General features: G+C 40.7%; 1 protein-coding gene across 6 annotated transcripts in view; it reads left to right on the top strand.

Annotated features, from left to right (window-relative positions):
* The first annotated feature begins 302 nt into the window (after positions 1 to 302).
* LOC111595201 (homeotic protein ultrabithorax) overlaps positions 303 to 17,567 on the top strand; it is a 91,265-nt gene continuing 74,000 nt past the window's right edge. For 3 of the 6 annotated variants that reach the window (XM_023308803.2, XM_023308841.2, XM_023308838.2), the window contains exons 1-2: positions 303 to 1,293; positions 10,692 to 10,742. In XM_023308803.2, coding sequence (XP_023164571.1) covers positions 531 to 1,293; positions 10,692 to 10,742 — 814 coding nt within the window. In that variant the 5' untranslated portion in view covers positions 303 to 530. The remainder of the gene's footprint in view (positions 1,294 to 10,691; positions 10,743 to 17,567) is intronic. The other 3 variants (XM_023308822.2, XM_023308830.2, XM_023308813.2) reach the window with 2 other exon arrangements.

Genomic DNA, 17,567 nt, shown 5'->3' with positions numbered 1-17,567 from the left:
AATTCAAAATGATTCAATAGGCGCCACATCGAATATTTCAAATCAATATTTATCCATTCAAAAACAACACACAAATTTTTATATAAATTATGGTGTCAGTGTCAAGTGAATAAAACACGCGTGCAATTGGAAAACAAAAAAATACAAAAATTAAAAACGAAACCAAAATCAAGTATACGAAACTTTATCTTAAACAAAAAAAAAAAAGAAATATATTTTCTAGAATTCTACGGCCGGCAAAAGTGCAATAAATAATAAAAAAAAAAAAAAAATAATTTAAAAAAATACATACATATTGTTAAAACATTTTAAGAACAGCAAACCAAAATATTTTATATATCAAAATTAGAGAATCTTATTAACTAAACTTATTGAAGCAAGTATTGCTTAGGCAATGCCCACTGTGGAGCACAACTAAGTGTTGAGTTTTTGTATACGAGTGCCGTGCACCGCGTGCAGTTACTTTTAGTAGCGGCTGTAGCTGCTGACAGTTAGCCGCCAAAATTCTCACCGCCAGCAGCAGCCACAACATGAACTCCTACTTCGAACAGGCCTCTGGCTTCTATGGCCATCCGCACCAGGCAACGGGCATGGCCATGGGCACGGGCGGGCATCACGATCAGACGACGGCCAGCGCCGCGGCGGCCGCCTACAGAGGCTTCCCGCTATCGCTGGGCATGTCGCCGTATGCCAACCACCATCTGCAGCGCACCACACAGGACTCGCCGTACGATGCGAGCATCACGGCCGCCTGCAACAAGATCTACGGCGATGCTGGCAGCGCCTACAAACAGGACTGCCTCAACATCAAAGCGGACACCGTCAATGGCTATAAGGATATTTGGAACACGGGCGGCACCAATGGCGGGGGCGGCGGCGGAGGTGGCGGCGGTGGCAGCGCTGGCAACACCACCAACGGCTCCAATGCGCCCAACGCTGCCAACGGACAGAATAATGCTGGCGGCGGTGGCATGCCCGTTCGTCCATCCGCCTGCACGCCTGACTCCCGCGTCGGCGGCTACTTGGACACATCGGGAGGCAGCCCAGTTAGCCATCGCGGTGGTGGCAGTGCCGGCGGCGGCGGCAATGGCAGCGCCGGCGGCGTTCCACAGAACACAGCCAGCGGCGTGGGCGGCGGTGTGGGCGCGGCCACAGCCTGGAATGCCAATTGCACCATCTCGGGCGCTGCGGCGGCCCAAACAGCGGCTGCCAGCAGCTTACACCAGGCCAGCAATCACACCTTCTACCCCTGGATGGCAATCGCAGGTGAGTCCACAGCAGATCCAATCAAAAGTGAGTGTCTAGCGCAGTCTCGACTCTTGATCAACTTGATCTATATCTTAAGTTTCAGTTCAAATTGAATGCCTTTAATTATTTTTATTATTTATTTATTGTTGTTGTTGTTGTTACTGCTGTTGTAGCAGTTGTGTTTTCATATGTGTTTTCATAGTTGTTTTCGCTGGTCAAGTGATGCGCCATTGGACAGCCACTTGGCAAGTGAATGAACACAGAATAATAATAACAATTATGCGACTATTATTAGTTAATTGCTCTCACTCTCTAAGCAGTTGTAAATACTTGTAAAACAGTTTCAGAACTGAGTTTACATGGGTAAACAGACTTATTAGTATAAATTAGTTGCACTTATGGCAAAACATATTCAAACTTATTTGTTTAAAAAAGAAATAAATAAAAAAATTGTAAAAAAATATAAAAAATATATATAATCATATTATATAAGAAAGAAATATTACAAATAAAAAGTTGTTCATATCATCTTAATACAATTTTTAATTTAATATGGAATACTTCAAAAAATGTTAGAGAATCAAAAAAAAAAAAAATAAAAAATCTGTGTTCATTTGACATTTTATTAACAGAAATTCAAATATATTTTAAATAGATAAATTAACTCAAAATATCTTCAGCAATTTTCTTATTTATATCTTCTATAAAATGTGTAAAAATTAATCTTTTCTGATATTTCCTAATTCAAACAAAAATTCTATAAAAATATTTTTCAAAAAAAAAAAAAAACAATTCTATGCACTAAATATTCAAAATATTAAGAAATTGATTGAATTTTTAAATAATCAATATAATCGCTGTAGAAGTATTAAATGAATCTGCTTGACGCCGATTTGATGCAGTTCATCAATTTATAGGGTGCAATCGGTGCACAAATTGAGCTTGAAGTCACCTCAACAGACTCATAAATAAACCACCTAGCCAACCAGTGGCAGTTACACCTGGTAGTTAGCTCTTCGTCTGCTTCTGCTTCTTCTCCTTTTTCGCTGTCGTCTATGCGCTGCTGCCACACGCCTTGAAGCACTCGCGCAGTAGCTGCCTCATAATTTTCAACACTTTGTTTACTAATTTTTGTCACCTTTGGTTTTAATGATGCTCAGCAGCGACTCCGCCGCCGACAACGTTGTCCGTAATTGCTGCAACAACGTTGGCGGCAAAGTGGCAACAAAAGTGCGCTGCAATTTGTGCAACAGGAACGGCAGTCAACTGGCAGCGCAGTAAATTATGGCCAAGCAGCTGAAAGAGCTGCGAAAATAGCAAAAATCCTTTTGCCAGGACACACACTGAGCGTGCACATTGGGCGGTTGAGCAGAAGTCGCGCTTATTACAGTTAACAGCGCCATTATGTAATTATGTACAGCACGTTCTCAACTCAAGCAGTAAGGCCACCAGCCGAGCCAAGTCCACAGGTTGCCTCGCCAGCCAGTCAGCCAGTCAACCCGTCAGCCTGCCGACTCCTAAGTCTTATCAGCTGCACCTCTCAGAGCCCACAACTGGGGGTTCAAAGAGTCGCTGATAAGCCACAAGGCACAAAGCACTCATAACACCTTCAGCGGAATTCCATTTTTAAATTCAAATCGTCTACAATAACAACCAAACTTCAATTCAAGAGCTCGCCGAAAAAATAATCTGAATAAGCAAAATTTATAATCTGCTTCATGTAGCTGGTCAGGCATAAATTTGGAATTCGCATTCAGAACGCGTTAAACATTTGCAACAAGTATGTGGCACTTGAGCTGCAGGCAGGCAAGAAGTTCGCAAAAAATCAATCAAATTTCACTTGGGCTATCGATAATTACAAACTTGGCACCCGGAGCAGCTGAAGGGGCCGACAGAGCTGGTTAAAAAACAATTAAAGTTGAACTAAATACGAGTTGAAGGTACGCTCCAGCGACAGGTTTTTGCCGGAACTGGTTCGCTCCACGCCAAACTCAATCGCAATCAATCGATTCTGCTACAACAGAGAGATGATCGTAATGTAATTTATGTCCGAAGTGAAATCCTGACGTTGTATTACAGAGTCAATTTTTATTTTGATGAAATCTCTATACAGGGTGCTCCAAGTTTATTTTATTTGTACAGCTTTCAAATACTGCTTGTTGTGTTACCTGAGAGAGAGGGAGTCCAACTGCGAACAAGATTCACATAAGTCCTTAAGAAGTCTAAGGCAAGCCAAATTTACCTGAGACTCGCTGTAATTATGCCATAGGAGCTTCCAATAAGAATACGATATATGCGCATATTCTACTCACCACACTCTTAGTGTTGTGTGCGCTGATGGTGAATTTTTGGTGGGGTGTAAATATATTCACCACCAAAAATATTGTCAGCAGTTGGTGCGATATAAATATTCGGAGCATAGGCCATTTTTAAATATTATACAAACTATTTTTGACAATTTATAAAAATTATTTTATATAAAAATATAAAATTAAATTAAATGTGATTTATTATAAATGTGTTCTTCATAAAAAGTAATGATTTTCTGTATTTATTTAATGAAAATGTCTTCAAAGTTTAGAATCTCTTAAAAGTAAATAATAATAAAACTCTCAAATAATAATAACAAAACATCTTTCATTTTAAGCAAACTTTCAAGTTTTTAAATAAGAGTCAATTAAATCTAGATTGAAAATCTATAAAATAATATTTTTATTATTTGAAATCATTATAATTTCTATATAAATACTTTTTTATGCCCTGATCCCATTGATTTAAAATTGAATATTTCTGCATAACCAAAATTTGACATGAAAATAGTCACATTGATATTTTTATATCGACATTTCAATCATTTTGCAACCTTTTCAAACATATTTTAAGTCTGCCAGTCCCATCATAACATTGATTTGCTGTTTGAATCAACGCTCAAAATCTAGATTTAAATCAATATTGAATCTAAATTGTTTACACTCGTGATTTATTTAACACTCGAAACAATTTGTAATGGCGAGAGAGCCACTGATTCCATCGCAAAAGTATTCGCGAGGGGGATAAGCCAAATCAAGCCATAAATAAATCGGCGCACACTTCCAGCGATCATCGATCATTTCCAGCGACCGCCAAAGCTGAAACGAGAAACAATACAAACATATATCTACATCTACATATACATATAAATATATATACATATACAAAACTGCAAGAAAATAATGAAAAATTCCGTTTTTATCGTATCTAAACATGGTTTAAGATTTGAGAACCTACTTCAGATTTGTTGGCCTGTTGGGTGTTTGTGTTGGCTGGCTTGACTTGAGCAGTTGTTGCTGTTATTGTTGTTGTTGTTGTGTTATGTGTGAACACGTTGAGCGCGGAGCCATTAAATCATTGTCCTGAAGGCTTTTAAGTCATTATCGATAAATTTCAACATAAATTCGTAAATTCGTAAATTTGCTTTATTTGCCTGGGCCCCACACGCACACGCACACACACACACACACACACACACACACTCATATGCGCCAACCAGCAACGTATGTGTGTGTAAGTTTCTGTCTCGGGGCCTAAATTTGTTTGGCTAATTTTGTTGCTTGTATCAGCGCCCACGCCGAAGCCAAATACAACAAAAAAGATCAATATCATTGGCAAAGACAAGCCGCAAATGTTTGCCTGCTCGTTCAATTTTTTTTGTCCCACAATGACCTTGAGACTCTGCCAGCAGGTCCTGCAATTGACACGTTCTGTTGCAATCATAATTCATATTTTAAGGGCAACTTCCAAATGAACGCAATTATCAGTGGGCATTGTCTCTCGGGGCTTAGGTAGATGAACGCAGCAGCCTATCGACCTTTCGTAGCCGTCTTCTCTGTCTCGGAAATCTCAATGTCAATTAGCTGCAGTGCAGCGCAATTGTGGTTCACACGTACAATGGCCAAAGGCACGTCGAATTCTCATATTCCCTGGCAGCCAAGGTTAATGTGCTTGGCAACATTTTTGGCCAACATTGCATAACAATATTGCCCCTTGCTCATAACTCACATCGTTTTGCAGGCAGTTCAAATGCCAATGTACTGCAACCATTCTGCCTCTCATGCAACTTGCAACTGCAACTGCAACTGCAACGGCAACATGCAATTAATAGGCCACAAGTGGCACACACCCCCATCCAGAAATGTTTCATTGATGATTATGTAAAGCAGGGCAAGAGAAACAGGAAAACATTTTCAACGCGCGCTTTTAATCAACATTTGCAAAAATCCGAAATCAAAACCAAAATCAAAATCAAAAGCAAATCAAATCAATTGAAAAATTGGTTAACAACTTGCAGCGGATGCGACTGCAGCAGACGCTGTGGCAGAGTCCGAGGCCGAGTCGAGCAAGCAGCTGACTCAGATGACTCTCCGCATTCGGGGATTGGTCTGTGTTCTGGGGCAGCTTCTTGCATTTTTTAATGTATTTTTAAATAAGGAATTTAATAAGCACCTTGGCGGCCCTCGGACAACGACTCGAGCACAGACAACGACGACGACGACAACGCAAAGTGGCCCAGACACATGGCCCAAAAGAAAAAAAAGAAAATAATAATAAAAAAATAAGACAAAAAGACTGCAGGGCGAGAAGCAATTTTTGGTTATAACCCAAAACAGACAGTGGGCCACAAATCAACAATATAGTCAAAAATTAAAAAAAATCGCACACAGCTCTAAGTAAACTGAATCAAATTTACGGAAATTACACTTGGATATATAGTAAAATAAAAAACTTTTCAAACATATAAATTATTTGATTTTCATTTTCGAGACTTTATATAGTTTGATTTTATTTATGTTTTTTTTTTGTTTCAACTTGCAATTTCCATGAACAACATTTAAATTTAAAAACACGAAACTAAAATTAAATTACAAAATTTGTATTTATAGAACAAGAATCATTTATTCCAATGTTACTTATGATTTACTCTGCCAAATATTAAAAGAAAATAAAGGTTTACATACAGAAAGCCAGCGCACAGAAGAAATATTAAAAATATATAAATATAAAAAAAATTTAATTTTTATTAAATTTATACTTAATAAGTTATAAATAAATTTTAAATATATCTTTATTAGATAAGTTATATTTTTGATATACTGAATTTACTTCAAATATTTCTGAATAAATTTAAATTTAGTATCAATTTCTTATTCAATTCAATAAAAATTTTAAAGTAATCGCAACATCGATACAGAATAGTTGAATTTGGCTTAAAAATATATTAATTGATCATAATTTGAGATTTAACCCTTTGCTCGATTTCTTTGGTCTTGTGCCATTGTTCGTTGGTCGCTTCTTGGCAGTTGCAAAATCATGTTTTAAGGTGTTTTTGATACCTAATAAAAACAACAACACGGCCCCGGTAAGAAGCACACACACACACTCACTCACATGCAGAACTGCATCGAAAACGCGCCATGCCAAAGGGTCAACTGTAGATGGGGAAGAGAGAGAGAGAGAGGGAGATAGTGAGAGAGAGAGAAAGGGAAGAGGCAGGCAGGCAGGGTTGCCTTAGCTTTAAGGGCAGCGCCGCAGTGGCCAACAGAAGAAATTGTCTTCGGGCCCAGGTCCCCGACATACGTCATAGCAGCGACGCGTCGTTTCGACGCTGACTGCGACGCCGCTCGGCGTGTTTATTATAAAACAACAAATCATTCATTATAACCACTTGTGTACAGACACAGATGTATACACATACACACACACACGCATACCCATAGGTGTATGTGCTTGCGTGTGTGTGTGCATATGAGAAAGTGGCGTAAACATGAAAAGAAACACGAGTTGCCAACGCCATGAAGTTTTGGACATGGCCAACTATGTGCTGTATCTGAATACGAGTATCTGAGTATGAGTATCTGTATCTGTAGCTATGTCTGCGTGTGTTCATGCTGTCGTATAATATGCATATTTGCGTATTATTTTGATTTTAATAATGATTTATTTATTATTAATAATTCATTGGTGGTGGGCCCTCACCGAGATCGGATTGGATTTGTGTTGGCTTGGACGCTGATTGCGATCTGATCTCCAGCCACCAGCCACCAGCCACCAAGCAGCCGCGGCAGCCTCAGCAGCAGCTGCTGCTGCTCAAGTGCAAAAGCACAGTCCGAACTCGATCTCCAGCCAGGTCGCCATTTGAATACGATCGGATACATCAGTTCGATTCGAACTCCATGAATGGGCATATAGTGGATGCTATAAATGTGCTTAGCTGAGCCCGATCAGACAGCAGCCAGCAGCCAGCAGCCAGCAGCCAGCAGCTAGCTAAGGTAACACAAGTTGCGTTTAACTATGTTGGAAACGTAGGAAACGCATATTTTAATGAGCTTCAATTAAGATAGAAATCTCGAAAACAAAAGAGACAAAGATTTATGGGTTCACAATTATGCAGTGACTGCCTTGAGGCTGTAGACCAAAAGACCAAAACTATGTGAGACTTAGTACAAGCTAACTAGTTAGTGAATCACGCACATACACACTGTGAAACGAACTATCTTTGAATATATTTGGAATAAAGGGTTGCAGATCACATTAGATTAGACTTCATACACAACCAGCCATGCGAATCATCTATATTTGCCTATGGCATAAATTATATTTATTTTTCATTTATAAAAATAACAGCTGGCTTATATGGAAATATGTAAGGGTTCAACGGGAGAATTGAAAAAGTTAGAAAAGTCTAGAAAAGAAATAAAAATTATTAACAATATGACAAATATTATGATGCAATCAAAAAGTTTCTTTGGATTTCTGTCAGAAATTTTTAATTTTTTAAATACTATGTATTATTTAATAGTCTTTGCTTTAATATTCTTTAAATAATTATTTTATTAAAATTAATTATAAATAAACTTATTTTATTTAAATTAAGAAAAAATTTATTTATACAAATTTTTCAATTCCTTTTCGATACCCAATTCTCCATGCATTTCTGGGCAAGAGCATTTTCTAGCCACCAATTGCTCCTGCTAGCCCATTGGCACTCTTTCGCTCAACGTGAACAGTAGCCTTGTCTGTTTGCCGAGTCTCCAATCTGTGATTTACGAGTGCGACATGCAAAACTGGGTAACTGTTATACCAGTTTAAATATTTGGTAAAAGCAAATCGATGTGCTATATGCGACTTCTGGCCAGCGTGAGTTATAGACCAAATATTTTGATTTACAGCCGTACATTGAACTCAAGACCCTAAGAACCTGCCCCTGGCGCCTCGGTGTCCAACGAGTCTCCACCTTCGTAGTCTGACCAGCGGGACCTTCGTCTCCGCCTCCGCCTCCGCCGCCGCCTTACAACATTAATGTCAATTTAATGTTTCCTTAATGACTTCTTTCGTTGCAACTTGTTTGCCTCTTGTTGTGGTTGTTGTTGTTTTAGTTCTTATCAGTTGCTGGTCAAACTTGTCGCATGGCTGGAAAGTGTTTATGCTAAATAGCTAACGAGTTTTCTCCACGAAAGCGAAGAGAGTCCAACCAAATAGTTGGCAACGGCTTTAAACTTAGAGCAGTAGCTCTGCTCTGCCATGATACGATATGATATAGTATATATGCCATGGCTGCTCTGACATGTGTCTGGCTCAATGTGCCAGCTATTTATTTGGGTCGGCAATTAAGATTTATATCAGCGCCTTTGATGGGGCAATAAATGCGTGAAGATCTTGCAAACAAATTCAGCCTCTCTTTCTCTCTCTGTTTCTCTCTGTCGCTGTGTGGCTTTCTCTCTTGAGCTAGCTCATTTATGCGGCTGGGTATTTGTCAAGAGCGTGCGCCGCTTTTAAAGAGTCATAAAAATCAGCTAACTGCGCGAGGTGTGAAAACACAAAACACCCAGCAGGCGCGGAGCTTGGGGTGTTGCACTTGACGAACTGCTTGCCAGCTCAAGCCGCAAACTAAATGTTTAATTTTTATAAACACTTTTTCCCCCTCACTCCTCTCTCTCGCTCACCCCTTCTCTTTTACCCCACAGACTCCTGTCTGTCGACGCTACGGCGAGCCGCCAACCATTTGTTTGAATTTGTCTAAAGTGGCTGCCCCTTTTTTCGTCCCCTTTTTTCACTAGCTCTCTTACTTTTTCTGATAGCATTTTCATAATTTTCATTGCTGCTGCTGCAAAAATAACGTTTGTCAAATTTTTCGTTTACTTTTAGCTGGCGCCCCTGTGCACAGCCCCCTTCTCTGCTGCCCCCTCATAGTTGTGTCTCCTTCTTCTTTTTAATTTAATATTTTTCTTTGTTGTTTCTTTTTGAGCGCTGTGTCTGCTGTCTGCATCTGGCTGTCCGACTGTGTCTGCAACGGTCTCTCGCTCTCGCCCAGCTGTTCTATTGCTGCATCTCTTTCCCTCTCTCCGACTGTATGCTCTTCAGCTGGAAATTACGTTTACTCAGGCGCCAGGCGCGCATATTTAAATACACACGTGTTTTATCGCTGCCATTAAATCATATTTTTATACTTTACCTTTTTGCCGTGCCACCTTCAATGACTCCAAGCACCCCTCCAGGCCCCAACTACTCCCATCCAACACGTTGGCATTTTGATTGTTTACATTTTGCACTTTCACGGCGTAAACAAACAAACGGCGTTAAAAATTGTGAAAAAATATAAAAAATAGATACACGAGACAGAGATGGAGAAGGCGAACGAGAAGCAGAGGCTTCTGCCTCTGCAGAAGGAGGCGGAGATGTGCCAACGTCCCGTTGGCGCATGGCCAGTAGAAGGGTAGTGAGGCTCCTGCGAGTGGGCTGGGTCAGAGCTTATAGAAATGGCTCTTCTAGTGTCAGACGAAATGTCAAGTGGTCTAACATGTAGTTCAAGCACTAGAGATATTGAAAAGCAATGCAAGTTTCTTGAAGAAATTAAGCCGTAACAAGGAAATTAGCTGGGAGTTCGAGTTCAATTGTGGCCTGTTTAATAGATCATCAGAATAAATTCGGTAGATAAAACTTTATTAATTCACTTTAATGCCACTTTCATTCAATCTACTCCACCTTTAACTAAAATAGCTAAGATTTTAGCTCTCTTTCATAGTTACTTTGTGTGATGGCAATCGAAAGCTAAGTTAACAAGTCTTGTCTTGCACTGCTCATATGATCAGTAGCATAGGTTAGAGATCAAAAGAACACTTTAATCGGCTACTGTTTAGCCTATACTTAGATTCAGCACCACCAAGCCACCTTCCTCGCTGGCAACCGCAATAACCGCAACAACAACAATGCTTAGTTTCAATTTACTCGAGTGGCCTGCACCACACGTGCGGCTGCTTAAGCGTTAATGCCTCATGCAACGCTCAGCCCCTGCCCGCTCCATGCCGCCTGCTGTGGCGGTGGCATGGAGCTGCTGCGGCTGGTGGAGCGTTGAACAATTTTTTAACATTTTTTAAACGTTTCTCTTCTCTGGTCTTCTGCATTTTCAGGTAAGATAAGATCTGATTTAACACAATACGGCGGCATATCAACAGACATGGGTAAGAAAATTTCCACATTTTTATTTCGTTTATATTTTAAATTTATTTCGCAAAGGAAACTGGTTAAGCTCTAGTCTAAAACCGTAGAACTTGCATACTAATACCTCAAATTAGTTAGAAATTAGCACAAGGTGTTGGCCCCACACTCTCTAGGTAACCATCGAAGGGCGTCAAAGGCCTGCAAAATATGAGCTTGCAGAATTTCTCTTAGGCGTCAAATGTTAACGCAAATGCGCCAGCCCCAGCCCGTGTGGAAATGATTGATTACACGACTTCATGCGGCTCTGACGAGCTGATTAGACCAAATGCTGGCTGGCAACACGCAACGGCAGTGCAATTAATGTTAACATTAAACAGAGTCAAGTAGCAGCCACACGTTGCAGCCGAAGCTCAAACTGCCTCGGCCATCGGCAACTTCAGTCGTTGGAGCCAACAGCCATTGGAGGCGTTGCATCTGCAGCCTGCTGCGCGGCGAAACCTTTTGCGTTGCCAGGTTATCAATCAGCGCGTCGACGACTGTAAGCAGCTACTTCTTAAAATCCAATTACACGCACAGACTGCCCCACTGACAGACTGACAGACTGGCAGACTGACAGAATGCGCAACTGAGAGACTGTAAAGCTGCCCGGCTGATCAGCGCTTGTTTGCCTCTCCACTCAAATTACAGGAATCGCCGGCAGAAGGCATGCATTGAGGCGCAAAATTACCAAGATGCGCCACCCAGACTCAAGCCCCAGCCCCTTTGTTCCCCTTTCGGCTGCACCTCTGCTTATTATTGACTATATTCAATTGATTATCTCGTGCAAATCGGTAGCTAAATATTGCCACAGACACAGCAAGTGGGCAGCTAGCTCGAGCGTGAGCGTTTGCATCTCTAGAGAATCTCTTTTTCCCTGATCATTTTCGATGCGGTGGGCAGCTCTTTTGGCACTTGGCACTTGGTCTAGTGCTAGATAAGATGCAAGATATAGATTGAAGCTGGCAAGCTGGCTGCCACCGTGAAGAACTACCACTTTGGCCAAGTGTGGGCTTTATAAGAAGGTTGACTCAGCGAAACGATCTGTTAATTTCGATCTGGATTATTGCAATCAATTATATAGCAAATAATATTATTTTGATAGATTACTAGGCTACAGCTTGAAGCTTTAGCTGAGCTGTAAATATATAAATTTGATTACGAATATATGCTAGAGATATCATAGCAAAAATATTGCTGAAAGTATAGCTAGATTTGTTATGTTTGCATATATATAAAGTATATATATTGGCGCTATGACATTTTGATGATGATGTTTAATGATATTTCAAGGCATAAAAGCTTCTTTCCTACTGAACTGTAATTTGATAGATTTATTAACTATGTCTATAAAATGAAATGAATTTCAATCCACATTCATCTAACATTATTAAATTCAACATTTTTATTTTATAACATTTACTTTTACAATCAAATTCCCTTCACTTGGTAAACAAATATCAGCACAAAATTTAATAAACGATTCTGACTAAAATTTATATAGTATATACATATAATCTACTGTTCTATTCCATTTACAATTGCTCTCCCTCTCTCTCTTCTCATGCCCTGCCAATCTATTCCACCTTCTATCAGCTTAATCTACACTATAATAATAAACATTTGATTTTTTTGCCGCACAGGTAAAATCTCATAATTTCGCTGTCATTTCTCACTCGTTTCAACAGAGTTCGAATTGCCCTGTGTGCGAGGGGCGCTTTCATGTGGGGGGCGTGGCTTGCATTCGCAATGCTGCTGACATTGAACATGACATTTTCCCCCAAAGAGATAATTAAATTGCGGGCCTAATAGAATTAAATGCCGTGTTTGCATTTCAAAATCCAAAACGTGCCAAATGCCAATGGCCGTGCAGCCCGTTGCACGACGACGCGGTTCGCCTGGCAACAGCAACAGCAACAACAATAGCAGCAGCAGCAGCAGCAGCAGCAACTGCAACAAAAACACAAAAAATGTCAATTTGGACAAGTTTTGATAATTGCAGGCGCGGCCGCGTCCGAGGTCCAGAATCGCATACGGATTGTGGCAGCGGCTACTGTGCTGCATGTTGCACGTCGCACGCTGCCCAGACTGTGCTGTGCTGTGCTGTGGTGTGGTGTGCGTGTGTGTCGCGGCTGCTCCATGTTGCATGTTGCAGTTAATAATTATTGAAATGTGCGGCCGCCAGGAATTGTGCTCGTGCTCCTTGTGCTTCCTGCGCGGCTTCCGTTAGTGGCAGCGGAGGCAGCGTCAATGTTGCATGCATCGTTACCTTTAAGCACTGCTGCTGTTATAGTTGCTGCTGCTGCTGCTGTTGCTGCTGCTGAGCTAAAGACTAACAATGCTTGCATTTTCCCACCTTTTTCACATAACTTTTCAGTTGTTGTTTTTTTTTCGAGTTGTTCGCTTTCGTTTGGCTGGCTTAGTCCGTCTTCGGCTGTTGTTGCCACCGGCTGGGCAAACAAGTCGGCCACTTGGCCGGCAGCTCGTTGGACACCCCTCGCCCGGCTCTGTCCAGTCAGCAGCTAGCACCGTGTTAGCCCTCTGTTTCGATGTCTCGGACTTGTTACCACTTTAAAAAGCGGGCCGGCCCCCGTTCGGACTGGCCCCTGTAATAAATTCATATTCAAATTGTTAATTGAATATTATTTGTTAAATTTGCAAGCATTAAATGTAAATGTCGGCTGGCTGGGCAAATGTGGCGGGGGCGTGACCGCGGGCAGCGCAAATTCCATTTTATCGCATAATTTCGTCGTTCTTTTTGTTTACTCTGATTTGCCACTGAATGATTAATGTAGTTTATGGGACATTCTTAAATGGATTATGGATAAGTCTCGAATGGAATTCGCAGCTTGCATTTTAGTTGCTTTGCTCTAGCACAAATTGTGTGTCAATTTGCTGGCGCCCACAAAAATTTGGTCACTGTACCAACGACCTCCATAAAAATCTCGTCCGAAAATAAAAAACAGAAGAAGAAGAGTGTGGGAAGAGCGAGCAACGAGCGCTTGTAGCTGTAATTGTGTCCTGCATCCTGGGCGACTGTTGGCTGTTGGCTGTTGTCCTTGTCATACGCTTTGCTAGCCGTTGTTGTGCAATTTCCATAATTCATATTCATAGACATAACAAGCGACCAGACAACAACAAACAAACGAGGCTGCCGCGTCGCTAGCTGCACCTGCAATACGGACAAATGTCCGTCCTAACAGTCGCCAAAAAAAGTATCTGCAAAGTGTAAAAGCGGCCAAAGTGCAAAAATTTCACATATGCTTTTGGCGGCCAGTGGCAAAAAAGAGCTGGCATGAAATGGAGCTTACATAAAGCGTTCGAGTAGACAAGGAGAGGCAGAGAAAGAGAGGGCGAGAGATATGGAGACTTCAGCAAGAGCAAGCTTCAAAGGCTTTTCAATTCATTGGATTACGTTTAATTTATGTCTTGCTAGGCAGAGTAAAAGTGACTCTAGGAAAGCTTGCAGCAAATCAACAAGCCCATCGTTCTTAACGTGAAAGCAGAGCAAAACTCAGCTAAAGTATCTTATAGATACGCACGCACAACAGCACTCAACATTTGATTTCACACACATACTCACACACACTTCGAAATTATTAACTGGGGAGCATTTTGTAGTTCGGCAAGCGTAAGTGTTGTCCTGGACCCCGAACAGCAAACACTTCATAAAATGGCACACGGCACTTTCCGTTTTACCGTTGGCATCTGCAGCACGTGGATGGACATGGTCAGAAGCATAGAAACATGAGCAGAGCGTGCAAGGGAGAGGCAGATGGAGTAAGAGACAAACAGCGAGAGGGAGAGAGAGAAGTCGAGTGAGTGGACAACGACAGCTGGAGCTGACCACCGGGTTTCAATTAATGAATTAGTAATTTCGGCTTCATTGCTGTAATGAACACTTGGACCAAAGCCTTGCGCATGAATTGTTACTGTGCGAAACTTCTGCTAATATTGCTATAAAGCAGGTGGATTACTGCTTGGGCTTAGAATTTGCACGAACAGAGAAGTTAGTTTAGTGCATTGCCAAAAGTAGAGTTGGCTCAAAAGTGCTCTTAAGGTCACATTAGCTTGTAAATCAAACATAAACATATTTTAGAAGCAATAAATAATATTTTTTTAGACTCAGATTTGAAGTGAATAATTTAATTATTATAATTATTATATTATTATAATCATAATTAATTACATAATTACAAATTCATTTTACATCTGTCATCTACCTCACTTGACGAAGGTTTAATGGCTGTAGGTCTTACTTGAATTCATGAGAAGTGCAGAGGAAGGCGACACGAAATCATCTTTACAATGGATAGTGTAATTGATCTAGGTACATATTTCTATATACACCTAAACAAATCAAAAATTAGAAAGTCCAATTTTAACTTAATGAGTTCATATACGAAGGCGATAGTTACAAGCTTGTTTCTTGTTTTGTGATATATAATTTATATAATATATAATATATAATATATAATATATAATATATAATATATAATATATAATATATAAACTCACATACATTTCGACATATTGACATAGTTCGTAGTTGTTCATTAAGTCGAACTCGTGAATAACAAACAAAAGTTGCTCCAATGAACCAGAAACTTAACTACGAGTGCCAATTCGAATTCCCAAATGAAGTATTCATATAGATTTAGTTGTGCCATAAACTTGTATTATCTGAGGCAGAGCTGACTCTAAACATTTGCTAAACAATTACACATTTGTTCCAATTGCTGGCAGTCGGGGAACGAGAGGCATCCATTAAAAGTATTAAAATTGAGAATACCTTTAAAGCAATGATAATTTTGTAATTGCAGTGCCAGAGAGCTGGCATTTGACCAGCGAGACCACGAACCACGTTTATTTGCTTTGCTTCCTTCGTTGTATTCGCTTCATTTGTTTACGGCTGCTAATGAACGGTTGCACTTTATCCGAGTATCTTGGGGCGCCGGCACGCCCACTTTACATTTGTTGTTAATGTTATGGAACTCGTGGCCATTTGTTTTATATATACGTATATATAGGCAACTGACAATTGTGACATTAGAGCCGTAATTACGAACGTTAATCCAAACGATAAGAAATCCGCGTCGAAATTCACTTGCTGCACAGCTTGAGATACTTTTTGTTCTTGCTGTATCTTTTTGGTTGCCCGCTTGGGCGACGCTGTAGGTATGCAATTAGTCAATTAATTTGAAAATTTATTAACCGCCAAAAAGCAATTTGCTCCACATCAAAATATTTACACACACACACAAGCACGCACGCACACACAGAGTCAGATAGAAGCGCGCGTTGTTGGCGAAATGCCGGCGGTAAACCGAGACAGACACCGATGCCGAAACTGAATCAGAAACTGGGGCCTCTGTCAGATAGCGATTGCGATAGGATCTGGCTATAGAGATACCGTTCTGCGAGTTGGTAGCCGGATCGATTCACATTCTCCCTCGGCGGTCAGCTGGCAAATGAAGGAGTTCTGTGGAGTGGATTTTCGTTTGCTGCGGATTTTGCTTTGAACAAATTTACTTATGATTTGCGAAGGCAACTTTGACTTGAAGCTCAGTTGTGGCTCAGGCCAGCAAGGAGTAGAAGTAGAGTAGAGGAACGTGGTGCAGATAATTTATGGGCTTAGGCTTCAGGTTCAGCCCCTTGGCAGCGGAAGTGCGTGTGTCTGTTATTTCATATATTTTTTGTGTGTTTGTATGCGCCGAGTTTGTGTATCTTGCAGATATGTATCGCAGCTACTGCTGGCCAAAATTCTAGGTCAAATAAAATAAATAAATGACTTTTGTGCATGTCGCGCTGTGTGGACCGTCGGCTTGTGCTTTGCCCATAAATTTACAGCTCAAAATCAAAATTGTTTTCAAATTTCAAATGCTTGTTCGCTCTCTGCTGTATCTCTTGCTCGCTCTCTTTCTCTCGCTCTCTCCGTCTCTCTGTTGCGTGCTAATGATTAATAACGAACCAGACGGAAACCTGCTTTGGGCCGCGGCCATCATGGCGATCAGCTGATCGCAGAGCAGGCGACACTCACGTCATGTCACCGCCATCTCCGCCAGCCAAGTGTAGAGGCCATCAGTCAAATCGCAACTGCAACCTGTGTATCTGTATCTGTATCTGTAACTGTTCAGCTGCAACTGTCTCTGTGTCTGTGCGAACCCATTTTGAATTACAGGTACAGCAAATAGAATATCAAAAACAGAAAACTATACACACGTCACCTGAGCGAGCTGCTGAACTGCTTGCTCAGAGCACAGGTATGCCATGTGCTCAGTTGTTCGCTCACTCTCTTTCACCCATACTCTCTCTCTCTCTCTCTCTCTCTGGGTAGGGTGATTGATCATCTTTTGCTCAGCCATAGCCGGTTTTCTTTTAATTTATGTGCGCTCAGCGTTGCGTCTGAATGAATCTCACCTTTTATTATTCGAATTGGAACATTTTGCTGGCTAGTTGGATTCTCGATGATCGTATACGATATTCGCCATGCGAGTTCGTTGCGGCTGCCTCTGCTTGGAGTTGCGTTTGATGTTAGAAGTCTGACCGCAGCGTATAACAGCAGCCAGCTAAAAAGTGTTATACAGAGCACCTATTACACCCGGATCTTCCAATTCGTTTTTGAGCAGATTTTATGGCATTTAGCTTTTTAAATGAACTTAAATGAAGGCAAAAATATGTTTTTTCTAGTCAAATAAATTTTCATATGAAAAAGCTATAATTAGGATAATATGAGAAGGTTCCGAAGTATTTTGATAATATTCTAGATATTTATTACTGTGAATTTAGTCTGTATGAAAGTTAAGAAC

This window comes from Drosophila hydei, unplaced genomic scaffold (assembly GCF_003285905.1).
Source record: "Drosophila hydei strain 15085-1641.00,03,60 unplaced genomic scaffold, DhydRS2 tig00000063-arrow-pilon, whole genome shotgun sequence".
NCBI classification, from domain to species: Eukaryota; Metazoa; Arthropoda; class Insecta; order Diptera; family Drosophilidae; genus Drosophila; species Drosophila hydei.
Note: the sequence above shows the minus strand (reverse complement) of the source record. Positions and strands in the feature narration are given on the sequence as shown.